This window comes from Anguilla anguilla, chromosome 4, assembly GCF_013347855.1.
Source record: "Anguilla anguilla isolate fAngAng1 chromosome 4, fAngAng1.pri, whole genome shotgun sequence".
Taxonomy (NCBI): Eukaryota; Metazoa; Chordata; class Actinopteri; order Anguilliformes; family Anguillidae; genus Anguilla; species Anguilla anguilla.
In genome coordinates, this window is record NC_049204.1 from 50926418 (window position 1) to 50944681 (window position 18264).

An 18264-nucleotide genomic window follows, 5' to 3' on the forward strand; every position below is an offset into this window, starting at 1 on the left:
CTGAATCACGCTCTTTCCCGTACTGCCTTACACTTACAGGAAAAGGGCCCGGCGCACTGGGTGTGTGCACGGGGGAGCCGGAGCTGGCTAACCCACGATTAAACCAGGCCGATTAGACCAGGAGGGAACAGTGAACCCGCACTCCACTGTAAACGTGGCTTTGGAGCAGAAAGTCAGGATTTACCCACAGAGAACTTTATAAAGCGCCGCGATGAACGGCGTGTCCTGTTTGTTCAACCTGTGAGGCGGGCACACCGCAGGGTTCTGAAAAGCCCGCCTTCTGAGAGGAAAGCGCGTGAATTTCGCTGGGGGGTAGTCCCGCTAGGCTAGTGCGCGTGTTTCTGGAGAGCACGCAGGCTTGCTTGTGGTTCACACAGGTTTACCTGACTGACCAACGCGGGGATGCCCAGGGCCCGGTCGATCTCCTCCAGCCCGTCGAAGTCCTTGAGCACGGTGTAGAGCTGGCTGAGCAGGGCGCCCTCGTCGGCCGGCCCGTCTGCGGCCGCCGGCGGACACAGCGCCTCCTCCTGGGGGTTTCCGTACGCGGCCCTGGGGGGGGGGGGGGGGGGGAGAGACGTCAGGTTGTGAGCTTTAGCGGCCGCGGCTAGCCGCGCAGCTACCCGACGCGCCCCCCCACCGCGCTTCAGGGGAACGGTTAGCGTCCGCCGTCCCCCGACCGAACGTGTTCGGCAGAAGTACCTTTCGCCGTTTTTCCAAAGAAAACGGCGCTTCAGAACGCCCCTCGCCGAGGCGTCCCTGCGACGCTCAGGACTGAAGTGAATCATTTCATACCCTTCTGCGAAGTGTGGGAGTTCGTCGGTCCCAGCAGGCCTTCATGGGAAAGCATTTCCAAAAAATCTGCACGCTTTATTTTTCTAGTATGAATCATGAATGGGGCGATAGGTTTCTTTTAGCGCTCGCTACGTTTAACGCAGCTCCAAAGAGCCTTTTCCATTTCAGACTGAAGCTATGAGGACCGAGGGAACCGTTGCATTCTTTAGCGTTTCTCGGGTAAGAAGCGTATGTCGATGAAGCAAATACCAGGAAAAGAAACTAAACGAGCTCCACCTGGGGCTGCTGTATGAATCTTAACTGCTTCTCGGTCTCAGAACCCAAAAAAACATGCACTGTACCACTGTGATATCCAGACATACAATGGGTACAACTTTTCACCTTTTAACTTTCACTTTCCACCCTTTAACAACTGAAATACATTTACACAACACATGCAGCAGCAGCAGCAGCAGCAGCAGCAGGTCAGATTAAGTGCTTTACATCCAGGGTTTCACACCTTGGACTCAAACCCCTGAACCTGAAGACCAGCTTCGACCTCAGGAACCGCTGCTCCACGGGCAGCCCCAGGAGCCTCTGTCACGCCCGCCATGCCCTCTTACAGTCACGGCAACGACAGGAGGCGTTTCCTCAGGAACCCAGACCGGCAAGCTGAAACCGATCAGCCGCCGGACGGAAACGGACGGATCGTGGTGACGCGGCGAAGCGACGGTCTCGCCACGGCGTCTCGCGAGCGACGCTTAAGCCGCGGCTAAATCTCCGCCGCGCGCGGGCCTCCCTCACGGCGCTGCGCGGCGCGCCGGTCCTCCCGCCGGAGAGAGAGAGAACAGCGGGCTGACCTACTTAGTTTCAGAGGTTTCTGCGACTCTCTCTCTCTCTCTCTCTCTCTCGTCCGGGAGGTGCTAGGCAACGGCCCGCCGCGGGGTTGGCGATGAGGAGTCCGCGGGCGGGGTTTACCTGTTCTGGTTGCCGAAGGGGCCCTGCTCGATGGGCATCATGCTGTCGGGCCACGGAGCCGTCTGATTGGGCGGGGCCTGCTGCTGGGAGAACTGGGGGCCGGCCATGCCCAGGTCCAGGTCCGATTGCGCTGGTTTTTCGGGAGGACAGAACAAAGCCGTTGGTTAGCCGCTCGGCGAACTCAGGGGCAACGTAATTACGGTTGACAATTAGCGCCGATCGTTGGCGTGCTGCTAGTGTGAACCTCTGCTGTAGCGAGGGCACGACTGGCTCACTGACTGTACGTGCAATACTAATCAGGAGCAGCGAACACAGAGTCCCACACAAACGCCATAACATGAGCGAAACAAAAAGCATGAGTGAAAACAACGAACAAACAATGTGTGTGCATGGAATCACTTAGGGAATATGTACACATCTGACTGCATCATCTACCTGATGCCTGGGCGGAGCACGTAAGAGCAAATACAGAACACCCATTGGTTGCACTAACACTGCGCTCGGGAGCTGGGAGGGAGGGGGCGGGGATAGGAGGGGCGTTTGGGCGTCGCCCCGCCGGGGAGAGGCGGGGACTCACCACTTCCCATCATCTGCGCCGGCAGCATCTGCCTGGGTCCCTGCTGAGCGGCGGGCCGGGCGGGGCCCCCGGGGGCCGCTGCGGGCCCCATGCGTCCGGGCCCCGCTCCCTGCGGCAGGGCCTGGCTGGCGTGGGAGGCCCAGGCCTCGGGCTGCGGGCCCGACCGCGGGCCACCGCCTCCCCGCATGCCTGGGGGGAGAGACGTCACACCTGAGAGCGGGCGGGGCTGGGCTGGGCGGGGCTGGGCGGGGCGGGGCGAGATTAGCGGCCGGCTATGCCACGGTGCAGCCCGGCGGGGGGGCCCAGGAGGCCACCCTGACGCTCACCCCTCACCTTCCTTCCACAGGAAGTGAGGCAATCCTGCAGCGACGCGCGCCACTGTTCCGTTTCCCCGCTTTTCTCAGAAGGACGCTACAGCGCCGCACGCCTACCTGCAGCTCATTTACTCTGACAGTAAAAGCGCTACGATAAGACTGTACGCGCTTTCGGTTCGCGTCTCTGTTTGTTTACCCCGGCGACGGCCGGCGGCTCGGCTGGGGTGAGCGCCGGAGCGCGGGTAGAGAGATTACTCAGCGGAACTTTCCAGCGACTGTGTCAGACGAAGCCCCGCCAGCGGAAACTCCTCCTCCTCTTCAGTCTCACCCGTTAAAACCACGGAAAAAATAAAATCTCCACTCGAACCGCCCTCTCTCGAACACTCGGGTCCTCTCCACCAAGAAGCCGGGAATCGCGAGAGCCCGGCTATTAGGTTTCAATTTGCCCCGCTGTGCGCACGGCGACGCCTGTCCTGAGGTAATTATCGGTGATCAATACCAGAGATTATGACCAACGCCAAAAGGGGCTACAAGCTCAAATGACCCCGCCCCCACCCTTCTCACTCCTTAAACGCACAACGATTACTGACACAATGTGTCAGACTTCAAAGGAACCGACCGAAATCCCATTTATCTGTATTTCATTTCTCACATGGCTGCTCCCCCCTGTTATTCCTTAAGTGGATTCGGGCTGCGCTCTAACTGCACAGGCACCGGGGAGGAAAAGCGTTTTCAGAAGCGTGAAAAATCCCGTAGCCAGATCCTCTCCAGGCCCGCGGCGTTCCCAAATCAGCGGAAATGACACGCGATGGCACAAATGAAAGCAACAGACACAAAAACGATGGAGAGTTATGGGCACGCAGGAACACAGACAGAGACCGGGCTCACAGACGGTCTGTGTGACCGCTTCTCTGCGGCGGTGACGTCCGCTTACCCGCGCCGACGAGGTTGGCCTGGTTGGCCATCATGCCGTGGTTTCCCATCATGCCTTGCTGCTGCATGACGGAGTAGGGGCCGTTGTTCCTCAGCGTGGGGAAGGCTCCGGGGGAGGCCTGGGACGACATGTTCATGTCCAGGGACACGCTCCGCGCCGGCGGCCCTCTGCCCGGCTGCCCCGGCCTGGGCCCGCTGAAGTCTGGAGCACCAAGCGCAGCAGTCACACACAGACCTCCTTCACAGACACACACACACAGACCTCCTTCACAGACACACACACAGACCTCCTTCACAGACACACACACACACAGACCTCCTTTACAGACACACACACAGACCTTCTTCACAGACACACACACACACACACTCCTTTACAGTCACACACAGACCTCCTTCACAGACACACACACACACTCCTTCACAGACACACACAGATCTCCCTCACAGACACACACAGATCTCCTTCACAGGCACACACAGACCTCCTTCACAGACACACACAGATCTCCTTCACAGACACACCCATGTTTGTGTCCAGTCACACACAGCACACCTTCACAGACACGTCCATGTTTGTGTCCAGTCACACACAGGTCTCCTTCACAGACACGCTCATGTTTGTGTTCACAGCCACACACAGACCTCCTTCACAGACACATCCATGTTTGTGTCCACAGTCACACACAGACATCTAATGTTTTTCAAGAGGAACTCACCATGCAACTACATACATGTACAAAGGAAAGGGTGCTCAATATAACACACTTATTTTCTTGAGCAGAGCATTTCTACATGCGCTTACATGTATATATTCTCAAGCAAATCAGCTGTAAAATGTGAAAAAAATTGAAAATATTGTTTTTTTTGAAACCAGAACTTGAGGAAATGATCTTATCATGTGAGTATATGACTACCACATCACAGTTCTAATAATGATGCAACGATGAGTCACAACAATATTAAACTGGGGGAGAACGATGAGTGAGAAGTTCCCTTGACAAGGGTCTGGAAAGTTCTCCCCTCCTCGTATCCCCCTGACGGACAGCAGAGATATGTGTGAGTGACGTAATGCTGACGCGGGGGGATTACCAGCACCTCATCTGCTTTAGACCAAGTGTCTGCAGAGTCATGTGTAAAGGTGTGGGTTTAGGGTTTGGGGTGGTGAAGATGACGTGTGTAAAGATGTGGGTTTGGGGTGGTGTAGATGGCTTGTGTAAAGGTGTGGGTTTGGAGTGGTGTAGATGGCTTGTGTAAAGGTGTGGGTTTGGAGAGGTGTAGATAACATGTGTAAGGGTGCAGGTTTGGGGTGGTGTAGATGGCTTGTGTAAGGGTGCAGGTTTGGGGTGGTGTAGATGGCTTGTGTAAGGGTGCAGGTTTTGGGTGGTGTAGATGGCTTGTGTAAGGGTGTGGGTGCAGGATGGTGTAGATGGCTTGTGTAAGGGTGTGGGTGCAGGGTGGTGTAGATGGCTTGTGTAAGGGTGCAGGTTTGGGGTGGTGCAGATGGCTTGTGTAAGGGTGTGGGTGCGGGGTGGTGTAGATGGCTTGTGTAAGGGTGCAGGTTTGGGGTGGTGTAGATGGCTTGTGTAAGGGTGCAGGTTTTGGGTGGTGCAGATAGCTTGTGTAAGGGTGCAGGTTTTGGGTGGTGCAGATGGCTTGTGTAAGGGTGCAGGTTTGGGGTGGTGCAGGCTGCGTGTGTAAGGGTGCAGGTTTTGGGCGTGGGGACTCACTGCCAGGGCCCATCCCAGGAAAGCCCTTCTGCGAGCCCAGGGAGGCGGCGCTGGGCCCGCCCTCGCCCGTCATCTGCAGGATGTCGTTGATGATGGACTGCTTGTCCACGGCGGCCGGCAGCGACACGGGCCGCGTCTGAGAGAAGAGCTGCGGCTGACTGTTCTGCAGGTCGTCCAGGATGTCATCCAGCTCGCTGGACTGTACACACACACACACACAGACAGACAGACACACATACACACACACACACAGACAGACAGACACACACACACACACACACACAGACAGACACACATACACACACACACACACACACACACACACACACACAGACACATACACACACACACACACACAGACACACACACGTACACACACAGGCACACATACAAGCACGTGCACACACACACACACACACACACACAGACAGACACACAGACACAAACACACACACACACACAGACAGACACACACACACACACACAGACACAAACACAGTTATTTTTAATGCCTTTTCACCTCTTTTTCACACTTCTGAATGCCCATCCGCACTCACTGGCAGAGCATAGCTCATTGCTGCAGCCCCCCCTACGAATTTGGGGGAGAGCAAACACCCATGTGCCCTCCTACAAAGTATATGACATCAGCCATCGCTCTTCATCACTCTGCAGTTTGCGAGTCAGGCTCAGAGAGACCTGAGGAGGAGGAAGACCGCCCGTGTGCAGCTCAACAGGCAGACTTACAGGCCCCGATCAACTAGCAGTGGTTGCTAGGAAGCAGTGAAATGCTACGACCCCAGCAAACTGAAACCCTCTCTTCCCTGGCGATGCGAGTGTGGGCAGTGGGCACTGGCAGGGTCCAGATTCTAAACCGGAGCATGGAACGCGTCCATGCGCTTGCACAGCGCCTTAACAGGATGCGCAATGCGGCAGCCCCGCCCAGTTACGCTAAACTTCACAGCAAGGTTGTCTTCACCCCCGTACCGACCATCGGTAAGAGTCAGCTCCCAATTTATAGGAATACAATCAGTTAAATCGTTGACATCAACCTCAAACAGCACTCTTCAAACAGAGACAGACTTTAACCTGAGCCCGGAGGTGAGCGATTTGAAACTGCGCACCATACACGCATCGCACAGCGTAGGAAGGACCCCAGTACACGTGGGTGACGTTTCTGATAACTGCGCAGTTAACGCACTCTACGGCTTAACGCAGAAGTGCGCCAAGTTCTCAGAAACGGAATCTCGGAAACTAGGCCAGGTTTCACACAGAGAAAAAGGAGGTTATCAGAAGAACTCCCCATTTTCAGTGAATTGGTCTCCGGTTAAAGAAACAGAGGACAGCTGAAACTTTATCTCTGGGAGGCTTTGCCTGACATTTGAGAGAAGCACTCTGCAGAGTGAGCACAATGTGGGATAAATACACCTGACTAAATGTTATAGAATTCCCAAGTGATTTCATGTTTCATTTGTAACACTTTGAGTCAGGCACACATAAACAAAAGCTGTTACTGAATAGTATGTAGGGGACTTGCTTGTAAGCCAGTAGCCACCATGCATTTTCTGTTGCAACAAATATTTGTATCAAATATGGATAGGTCAAAAGCAGTTATCTACTTATCGAAGTATAGACGAGCAGTAGCAAGAATTGCAACTTGAAACGAAAATAAGCCCGCACTTGCATCAACGCTATCAAGAGCTGTAGGCCTATTTGTGAGATCGAATCCAAATTCCAATACATTTCTATTAGTAAATGCGCATTCAGTGTGACATCCAATGAGATAAGCATTTTGAAACAGTACTTACTGAGTCTAAACCAGATAAAAATGAAATAGCCTTTGACAAGGCAATACTTTTATACCACGAGTAAACATTTACATACGTTTACGTAATTTCTTAGAATAAACCAGACCTTGGGGACGAAGGAAAAACGTAGGAATACGGCTATTCTGATAACAACCACAAGAGGGCAGCACACTAGATGTATCTATTACACTGCGCAATAGTATCAGATCACAGCAGAGGGGTTGTTGCAAATGAACAAAAACAACATGCTGCAATATTACGGGTAGGATTAATAAGGGCACCGCTTATGGAGCATACTAGGAGCTTTTTCCTTTTTAATTAATTAGAGAATAACATTCCTTACCATTAACATGCAAACCAGAACATTTTAAACCAACTTGATTTAACCCAACAAGAATAAAACATTTTCAGTAAAATCGTCGTCTGCACGCTTCGGTATCTAGTGGTAAATTTCAGTTGTTAGTTTGTTTTCATGCTGATTAAAAAGTAAGGAAACGCTGTTCATACGCGCAATATGAATAATGGGAAAACAACACTAATGAGGTCATGGATGATGTAAGGCTACAAAGCGCTCGCACCGTCTGTCTCTCTGTGCTCTGCCAGGGAGACCTGCTGCTGATTATTTACTGCTCCTCTCTCCTATTTCAGGCCTGCGGCGCGTCACTTTTCCTGTGCGGGGAAAGTTGTCCAATTGAAGAGCGGCTAAGGAAACTATAGCCATTCGCCGGCCGGCTGAAGCGAGAGTTCAACCCGGCCCAGCAGCGGAATGCTGGGAAACAAGGAGGGAGTGAAACTGGCCTCGTCTTCCCCAGCGGGCTACATGGGCCAATACACGGGCGACCGTCTCGCAAATTCCCCGCCGTTTTTCAATCGGGTGCAATTTCTCATGCTTTTTGAGGGTGAGCAATTTCATTTACTTCAGGTTTTTAAATTGAACATTGCCAGCTACTGTCTGCCATTTGCGGTCAGTTCAAGAGTTGTTGGTTATTGCTTCAAAGCTGGAAGCGCTTAAAATATGGAATTTAGCGCGCCTCTGAGGAAGGCAAAGGCTATTTTGGCTGTGCATACGAATTAAGGTTTGTACTGCATTTTTGTTACTCCGGCAGAGTGACAAATTATCGTAGGCCTATGCTATGAAATCTGACTCAATAGCCTACTGGCCCGTTAATTCCTGCAAGCCACCGGGGGGCTCAATAAAATATCCTTAAATTGGGAGGCTGGCTGGGTAAACAGGGAAAGGTCTTCCCGTTAATGAAACGCTGCTCGCGCTGGCGCACCTGTCCCTGCCACCGCGGAGAGAAGGATTCCAGGAATGGAGAAAACGCGGTTATTAAAGAGCTGTGGCGCGGCCGACCGGCCCTGCCTCTGATGTGGGGATCGTGCCCTGCTGTCTTTAATAAAACTTACAGACTGCTACTACAGGCTCCCTGAGGTACAGTCGTGGGCCTGTGCGCACCAGGACCGCGTGTTTCGCTGCACTTTGATTTCTCATTTATTTCTGTTTAAACTATCAATAATTCAGCCTTAAAACAAAGAGGGAAGAGCAGAATTGAAACCGACCAAGGGATTTTACACTACGCCAACGAGAGATTTCACAACCGAAAAACGAAGCCGGTCCGTAGGGCCTACTACTTCAAAGGCACTTATTAAGTTAAGGCTTACTTAATGGTTCACTAGTGTCCACTTTGGCAGCAGAGCGAAAATGAGCATATTTAGATAATTTAAGGAACATTTCACTGCCATTAAAAACAGTATCAGTAAATGCCTCATTACTTAAAATATTTGAATGCTTTAATCTTTATCCAAGAATAGAACCTGACATCCCGCTTTTAGTATATTAGTATAATTAAAGCATAGCAAGCGAAATAAAACGTGTGCTTATTTGATCTTTCTGCTCGTTCTTGCACTACCACGTGCCTCTACTCAAGCCTCCACTTTCATCACTTATACTCAACTACCCACAATCCCCTGCTTTCAGCCCAGGTCCCATACTGTCAACAACTCCTGGCTTCTAGCCCCTAAATCCACTACCCACAACCCCCTGCACTCAGCCCTTATACTGGACTACTCAAGTCCCCATTCCTCCATTGCAGATTCCTGTGCTCCGGCAGCGGTGGACATGTGGTGCTGGTGACAGTGGCGGTGGCATATGGCTCATGATTTTTGTATGACTACAGAGTGTGCATCGCCCTGCTGTGTTCAGGGCTTCCTTTTTAATCATGGCCTGTTTCAGCCTGCTTAAAACCCAGGCCAGGCATGCACAGATCTGCTTCCAGACTCTCATTTCTTTAATATTCAGTATCACCACCTGCAGAACCTTTAGACGTTGGAGAGGAGTTTTTTCCTTGGTAAACGGTGTAGCAAAAACAGTTATGTAAATGTTATGTAAACACTGACATCGTCACCACCTCCAACCACAGTGGTAGCTCAGGCAGTCCTTTTGACAGTGCCAAGACAAAGAATCAACCATCCGAAATGTGGGTTAGCACTGAGGCACACTGACCTGGCTTTTCCCAGGTAACCACAACAAACACCAGCCCAGCACTGGATAGGGAAACCTCGACTGCCTGAATTTGTTGACTGTAGGCATTTCTACTGAGTTTCAACATTTGGCATCAACTGGCAGTTTTTGGGGCACAATTTTGGCAACTGAATAAATATCCATTTTTGACAACATTGACACTTTTCTCAAAATAAATAAAAATATAATCAAAAACGATTAATAATAATACTAATAATGAATAGCTTTCATAGCTACAAATGCCAGTTCTACTTTGGAGAAAGAAAGTAACTAAACAGAATGCAATAACCAAACGTGTTTTTGGAAGACAAAAGAGTTTTGGGAGCAAAGTACTGAATATGAAAACCGATTAAGTGGTTTTTACTGGCTACCTCAGCTATGAAGGTTTTATGCAACAGTCAACAAACTGCATCAGAGCATGTTGGAGGGGATCAACTATTTGATATTCATGAGAAAATATTTAAGACATACACAAAGGTTTTATTTGGCTTGTCCTTTGGAAGTCTCTGTTGATGACAGACAGAATCTTTACTAGTAAATGTAGCTTTGGAAAAATAAAAAGATTTTCCCTATATTTAAAACTTGCTTAATTATTTTTATAAAATAATTTATACAGCAGGAATTGGTGTTGAATAAAGATGCATTTATAACAAACCCCAATAAACTGTAATTTGTAGTTGCGTATGTACAGTTTACACTTTATTTACATTTTCGGTATCATGTTAATATTTTAGCTGCTAGAGATTTTTTAAATGGCCCTTGGCTAGGTTTTTAAACGCCCTGCACAAAGCCTGATTACAGTTTAATAATATTTGTCCTCTAAGGCTGCTCCAGTGCCTCTTGCAATACTGGAGACAGCTTCTTTCATTCCAGAGCATTGTTGGTGTTAGCACGGTCGATTCCAAAATCTGCCAACATCTGCCAACACTGTCCTTCAGACATGGGTGTGCTTCACTCTTGTATTACCTGGCAATTTCAAAGTTCTCCAAATGCGCTCTTCCTGCCAGACCTGATTTGAGCTCTGTGCCAAACCTGGATAGTCAAGCTGGGCAGTGCATTTGAGATCAGATATCCTCTATGCCCTATATGCATGCTTTTTACACGCACAGCATTTCTAAATGTCTATGCACATCAGAAGTCTCAATGTTCTCCATTACAGCCCACCAAAAAAAAAAAAAAAAAAGGTCTGACCAGTGCAGGGGGCCTGGATTGCCTGTCAAGTTCTGACTGGCCAGATGGTTCGAGGCTGAAGCAGCCAATGATTTCATTAACACCCGAGCTACAGGAAGGTAACAAAGGCAATTATGAAGCAAGTTGAAGGCTGGTGCCGACTGTGGGAACAACGTGTCCTGGAGACCGTTTCTCAGTAATCATTAAGAGCCTTTTTACACTGCGTCTCACCGACTGCAGAATTCGCTCATCGCAGCAGCCGCGATCCTGTTGAAACATGCTCTAAATGAGAGCGATCGCGCTGAAATTCCTAGCCCTTTTTTTTTTAGGAAGTCAGAGAAATTGTCAGAATATTAACCTGAGTTTGAGTTCCGGTCCAAACTCAACCGCTAAAAAAATACTATCACACTGAAAACAATGCAGAATTCTGCAAGAAATGTTCTTTTCAAATTTCTGCAACAAAGAGTTGAGTCCTCAAGCTAGTTTTTGAAAATTACTGCGTAACAATAGAGCAAATTGTGAGAAAACCATTGAGACATCATTCACAGATTTAAACGTATCATGTCTTCAAAACATTTTCGGTAGCCAAGCCAACAATAAGCTGTGCGCCAAAGCTACTTTGCACCGACTCGGTACGTAAGCACTAAGCACCGATTAATGGAGCAATTTAGGGATTTGGGATATGTGTACTCAACTGGAATCTGGCTACTTACTCTTATTTGACAAATAAAGAAACTAACCAATCTTTCCAATGAGACCCATTTCCAAATGTTCATTTTGAGTACTGAGCAGTTCTAGAATATGGCATCTTCTCACTCACACTCATAGCTCATCTTGCCTCCGCTACAAATTCAGAGAAGCTGGATTTTGCGCTCACCTGCTCCGATCTGTCGTAGCCGCTGTCCTGCTTCTCCGTCTTCACCGTGGCCAGCTTCGAGCCGTCAATCTTGCTTTCCGCCGGCTCCATCTTGATGCCCTTGTCCTGCAGGCTGGTGTCGTCCTTGTCCAGGAGGTAGCGCAGCAGGGCGTTGTCCTTCTTTTTGGGGCTGGCGGGCTCCTGCTTGGCGGCCAGCTCGGCGACGGCGGTCATGCCGCCCGGCGCGTCCTGGGCCGGGTCCTTCCCCGTGGCTTCGGCGGTCAGCTTGGCCAGGTCCACCGGGGAGGTGCTGTTCTGCAGCAGTCTGTGCAAGATCTTATGCTTCTCCTTCAGCGACGTGGCCTGGCTCCCGGCCCCACCGGGGCCCTGGTTGGGCGCCGCCCCGCCCGCCGCCGCCGCCGCCGGGTCCTTGCACCCGGGGTCCCCCCCGGGGGCGGCCGCGGGCGAGGACGGCTCCATCTGCTCCGACTTGGTGGTGAGCAGCTGCAGGAGCTTGGTGTGGCCCTTGCTGTCGTGGAGGCGGCTCTGGGCCTCACCGGGGTCCCCCCCGCCAAACTGGCCCAGGCTGTTCTCCTTGTCCTCCTTCTGGTCCCCGCAGGCCTCGTCCTGGGCCTGCTCGGGGGCCGCCTGGTCCCCGTAGGGCCCCAGGGACTCCTTGAAGTCTGTTGAGCTGTTCATCTTGGCCATGGCCGCCACGTTCCCGGGGGAGCCCATCATCTTCCTGTCGGGGGAGCCCAGGGACGGGCCCAGGGTGACTCTGTGGCACTCGCTGAGGGCCTGGAGGGCGTTGAGCGAGCTGCTGGTGTAAGTATGGCTGTTTCCTGTGCTGCCGCACATGCCCCCCGCGGGGGAGTGCAGGCTTCCTGCCGGGGAGAACTGGGCTGGGGGCACCCGCGGGCTGCCGGCCATGCCGGGGCTCACGCGGTGCCGCGGCGACAGCATGGAGCCCGGCTGGCCGGGGCCGCTCTGAGACGGGCTGTTCATCTTGAGTGCATAGTTGCTACCCTGAGGAGTGGCCGGCTGCATGCCGGGGGCGTGGTTCATGGGCCCCTGGCACCCGAACCTGTAGCCCTGCGCCTGGCCCACCCCCGCCGGCGGCTCCTTGGGGCCGGCCGCGGCAGGGAAGCTGGTGTTGCTGCTGACGGTCGTGTCCTGGCCCTGGACCCCCGCGGGCATGCCGCCCTGGGTGGGCGGGGTCATCGACATGACCGCGTTCAGCGGCTTCCCCATCGCCTGGCCGGCCATTTCCTGGTTCATCCCGCCGACCGTCTGCTCCCTGGGGAGAGCCCATTCACACGCACACAGACACACACACTGAGGCGTTAGCACAGATCAGCTCGAGAGATTTTGAGGACTGGACAAAGACTGTTAGCTACGATGCAAAGCAGAGAAACTCAAGTTGCTGCCATTTCCTCTTCCCTGCCTTCCAGAGGCAATGACAGTTGGGGGAATGCCAGTAAAGGGAAAATCTAAAGGAAAAACAATTAAGGCCCCCCTGCATTACAGCAGTGTACTGCTGACTAACAAACCCTGAGAGAGAGTGTGGGCTGTCTTAACATGAGCTGAAGGCTGCAGCCTGCTGAATCTTTGTTTCCAAATTAAGGTTCTGGCCTCTCTCACACCAGAGCGGTTGTTTCTTGGCAAACTTCACTAATCGTGGCAGTAAATCTTTCATGCCTTTGACCCTGCTGACAGCTACCTGTAGCTGAATTAAGCCACGTGTTTATACAGGTAATACAGGTACACAGTCTGAATAAAAGAACACCGTCGTTCCGTTTCAGACGTTCCTGTGGCAAAGTGAAATTACGCTGGGTTAGAGATCATCGTTATCTCAGGACGACCTGAAAGCTCAGGGTCCCCCCATTTTAACTTTAGCCAGTTGACCCCAGCGGCGTGAACAAGCTCTCTGCTCGGCACGTCGACGTCGTTGACTTGACTCGCGGCGTAGCTGTCCGCAAAAAGCGAGGCTTGGGCGGCATCAAAGAAACCCACAAACAAAGGCTGCGATTGTGCGCAATGAGCGAGGGAATGGGTGTGATTATTCTTTGAGAAACGGCGGGCCGCGGGGCCCGGGCCCCCAGTGAACCGGCTCGCCGCTCGCTGTTTATCCACTTCCCTGCGCTCCCTTCCCCAACAGTCCCCTCATTGTGTCCTACGGAGGCCGGCCCCGTTCCTCCTTTCCCCTGGAGATGCATACTGAGCGCGCTCATGCGTTCATCTGTGCGTGCCGCCTGCATGTGGCGCCCTGTACGTACGGGGCGATTAATAACGCTCTGCACGTGTGGGGCAATTAATAACGCACAGTATGCATGGGGCAATTAATAACGCACAGTATGCATGGGGCAATTAATAAGAACTGAGGAAATGTGGACACCCACACGCACAGGAGTGCGCACACAGGCAAAACAGGCGTATACGTGCACACGAACGAACACAGGCAAATAAGTGACGGACGCATGCGGATGCACGAAGGTGAACGCGTGCGACCTGCGCCGCCGTGCGCAGGCTCGCGCAGGCGAAACGCGCGCGTCGTACCTCTGCAGGATGTGCAGGGACATGTACAGCTGCGGCTCGTTGGTGGCCGGAGACCGCACCAGCTTGCTCTTGGTGTGGGCCGACACGATGGTGCCGTCGGACAGGGAGAAGCGGTAGATGGGGCTGTAGGCTTGGCCCAGCCTCAGAACTGTGGATGGGGAGGGGGGGGGGGGGGGGAGAGGACGGGGTGAAAGGGTTTTAAAAACACACTTTATTTGGCATGACCTGCACAGACCCTAAGAAAAACAGCACATGCTCCCGAGCATCGCACTCCTGCCCTGAGTTCACATGCTCATATGCGTCTCTTTCCACTGCTGAACAGGCCATAATTTAACAAACTGCTCATGGACAATAAGCGAAACCCAAATGCAGTATTTCTCTATTGCTCCATTCCCATGGAATTTACTCAGAGCAAACATGCTACTCTGACTCTAGCAGAAGTTCACTCATTCACACTCCAAAAGCCCAGAGGTTTCCAGGTTTATCTGGAGCTGGATCATCTCTTGGAAGCAGCCCCCGCCTTAGGAAGCCTTTCGGGTCTCACCTTCCTGCTGATGCCTCTTGGCGAAGGACATTTCGCCGTCGTTCTGGAGGTGGAACCTCTGGATGCACCTCCGCACCAGGTCCTCCCAGCCTGGCTTCATGGAGGCTCTCAGCAGGCTGGTGTCCAGCGAGGTGATCTTGCCTACGGTGACACGTACAAAAGTGGGCGGAGAGAACGACGCAGACCCGCCCCCTTTTCCGCTGCTGAGACGTCTGAGGTGTCGTTGCCAGCAGTAAGCCTATCCTCTCATGACCGCCTAACATTGACAGTAACGGTGGGGCACAAACCCTGCGTAAGGAGCTGAACAGACGTAGGCCTGGCACGGCTCCACGAGGTGTCATGGCACATGAGAAAAGGATAAATTCTCTCTGAGCTCAAGCGCAAACAGCGCCTCTGTGTTCACGCGGAGCGTCAAAGCCCGGTTAACAAACAGACCTGCGAGTTTCTGTTCAGCTGCATTCCAGTGGAAAAGCATACAGCACGCCAGCACTTTGAACATGCTGTTATACCTCAGAGAAAGCACAAAGTGCTACATCCAAGGGGCGGGGGGGGGGTCTGACTAAGACATAATGTGTGCCATGAACGTGTGACATTATAGCGCCAGGTGATTTATGTTTCAGAAGTTCCCCACTTCTGAACTAAGTTTAACCAGCAACTTGCTGAAGGCACTGAAATGCCCCGGCCAGTTTAATCTCCAGGGATGAACAGGAGATGGAGACGGGACGGGGCCGCAGTGCGATCCTTACCTTGCAGATCCTGCCGGGTGGTGAAGCTCTCGTGGGCCGGGAGCATGGGCCTCTCTTTCATGGGAACTCTCCGCGCCACGCAGATCAAACAGGACTGGAAATCTGGGGCACAAGGGGGTGGATTCACACATGGATCATGCAGGGTCAAGAGCAGACTCACATATACATGGATCACAAAATGCATATTGCTTCTGTGGTCTAGGCTAGTGGTACCTACTGTCAATATGCGGCTCACACAAGCTTCTCCCATTTTACCTTTAGAAAAGCTAACATTTCATCCCAGGCGAAAATCTTTAAAATTCTGGAAAATCTCCATACCTCTATGCTCATTCATGGAGAATTAATTATATTAGGCTAGAGGGATTAAGCATCTGTGCTTTTTTTTATTCTTCATTTTTTTTCTATTTATTTATTTCCGATAAGTGTGAAAGGTAGGTATAGGCTCCAGTCTTCATGTTTATGTCTGGAGTGCATGTACAGTGGTGTACATGTATGCATTGTGACGTTGGAAAAAAATAAAAGATAATTACAGATATTCAGGGATCATCGGGAGGGGGGAATTCAAAGACACACATGTATCAACTGTGGGGGGAAAAGTCATTTCAGACTGGCTTGAGTTTCAGTAGGTGTCCCAACTTTTAGCCCCCAGGCAGCTAAAACAAAGGCGTGAAGGACAGATGATGGAAGGCTCCTTCTTAAATGGGTGTGGTTGCAGCGCTAATACTTCCTGCGGTGCCCCTCACCTGGTGAGTGATCCCAGGCCTCAGGTTGACAGTGATAATCCTTCATCCCTGACAGGGGGACTCGCACCAGGTGACCCAGCGCAAGCCCAGGGCTACTCTGGGAGCCCGCAAGGCCTCCTCTCCCTGGAGGCCTACTCACGGAGAACCACGCTTCTCCCGCGAACCTACGCTGGGTCCCCCGGGGCGGCCCGCCCGCGCCTCAAACCCGCCTCCCGGAGCGAGGCGAGGCTCTTTCCGCAGCCTTTTTTAAACTCGCTCCGCGCTCGATCGCCCATATGCCTGTCAGCACGATCGCAGCACTCTGACGCTTGGCCCTCTTCCTAAACGGCTTCAAAGGCAGGCGTGGGGGCCGGGAGAGTACCTGGCACGCGGACAGGCGGGACGGGCCAAAGAGGGAGAACTTTACTCCCGCGTCTTTTTTCGGTTACGCTACCAGAGTGACGGGGGGGGGGGGGGGGGGGGGGCATAATGACCGGCTGCCATTAAATGATTTTCTCTGCCGGTACCGAGGCTCGCAGAACACGAACGCGCTGCCTTGTCGGAGGACGGCGGGGAGATGGACGGAGGGGGAACCTGGACACGTGACCGGAGGGCCCGGTCTCCGTGCCATGTCCTCACCCTCATCCTTGGCTCTCGGACAGCACGGCGGCTGCCGCCAAGGCTCGATCACAATCCAACGCCATCCATTGGCAGAGCGGTCCTAAAATTAGGCAGCTGAACTCTCTGTGACACGAGTAAGGACACTGACCTGGGGAAACGCAGACGGACGGAAGCTTCCGGAGTTCAGAAACAGTTTTAAGGGCAGCGGGCGCACCAATGTGGCTTTAACACAAAAGGCCTGTTTGTCTTTTCCCTCTCCCGATAACCAGAACGAAAATGTACCAGAACTTTTTTTAACCGTGACACCAAACATTCACACTGATGCTCTTGTGCTCTCAGATACCACAAGTCATTCATTCTGACTTGGGATTAATGGACACGTGAAACCAAAAAGTCTGCTTGATGTATCATCACTGAGGTGAAAATGAACAGACATTGGTGTGCCTTTCAGTCCAAGTCAAAATGAATGACTTTGCATGAAGTTTTATTCTATATTCTTTATTTTTATGACAATTTAGACAAACATTCATTAACCATTAAAAGTAAGGCTTACATCTCCAATGTTGGATTGTCTGAGAGTGGCTTTATTCAAAATACAAGGAAAACCAGGATTCTAAATGCATGTTGCAATGTCTATTTGTCCACTGTCCTGTACTCTTCAAAAGGTAGCCAGCTATCAGATGTAAAAAAAAAAAATTGGCTTGATGCATAAGTGTATGTTAATGAATACCAACCCAAGGCAATTACCACCTGAGAAAAGTGCACACCTGTACTGCATGTGTCTTTGGTCAACCTTTGATTAATTCCTACCAAACTAGCGAGTAAACTCATTATCTCTGACCTTCATACATGGCCCTGCCTCAGCTGTGTGTAGCACACTACCGCCGCTCGTGTGGGTCGGAGTCTCGCGGCTACTCCCTGGTATCACCTCACCTTCTCCCTCTTCCTTGATGGACTTTGGTTCTGACACGGCGAAGCACTGCATGGTCTCGTACTTCTGCTGGGCCTCGTGGTCGTGCGCCTCCTCGTCCGCCTCGCCGTGCGGGTTCACCAGCATGCGGCAGTTGAACGTGTGGCTGTTCCGCCGGGGGTTCTCGCTGGACCAGGGCACCCCGTTCACTGGAGGCACAGGAAGGGGAGGCGGAGCTTCAGCCCAAACGACCCGGCACAGGGGAAACGCCCGCCCCTTACCCGAATCCCTCCCTGTGACCCGCTGCAGTTGGCGTCTGGGAGAAGCTCCTTTTAAAACGCCCTCGCCAGCATGGCCTCTCCCTGCAGCCCCCCCCTCGCCCCACCCCCCCTCGCCCCACCTAGAGAAACCACATCATTCCTCATTGATAAGCCTCCATATCTAGGACACAGGCCCCGCTAATTATTTCCACAGAGGCTTTTCAGACAGATAGACAAACAACCTCAATTT

The 18264-nt window shown here is 52.2% G+C and overlaps 1 protein-coding gene across 9 annotated transcripts in view; it reads right to left on the reverse strand.

Annotated features, from left to right (window-relative positions):
* Positions 1 to 18264, reverse strand: part of ncoa2 (nuclear receptor coactivator 2) — an 83516-nt gene that overhangs the window by 11037 nt on the left and 54215 nt on the right. For 8 of the 9 annotated variants that reach the window (XM_035413609.1, XM_035413607.1, XM_035413610.1 and 5 more), the window contains 10 exons: positions 17778 to 17963; positions 15502 to 15603; positions 14756 to 14896; positions 14212 to 14359; positions 11677 to 12952; positions 5304 to 5502; positions 3575 to 3775; positions 2327 to 2515; positions 1750 to 1879; positions 384 to 549 (listed from right to left, as the gene is read on the reverse strand). In XM_035413609.1, coding sequence (XP_035269500.1) covers positions 384 to 549; positions 1750 to 1879; positions 2327 to 2515; positions 3575 to 3775; positions 5304 to 5502; positions 11677 to 12952; positions 14212 to 14359; positions 14756 to 14896; positions 15502 to 15603; positions 17778 to 17963 — 2738 coding nt within the window. The remainder of the gene's footprint in view (positions 1 to 383; positions 550 to 1749; positions 1880 to 2326; positions 2516 to 3574; positions 3776 to 5303; positions 5503 to 11676; positions 12953 to 14211; positions 14360 to 14755; positions 14897 to 15501; positions 15604 to 17777; positions 17964 to 18264) is intronic. The other variant, XM_035413613.1, reaches the window with a different exon arrangement.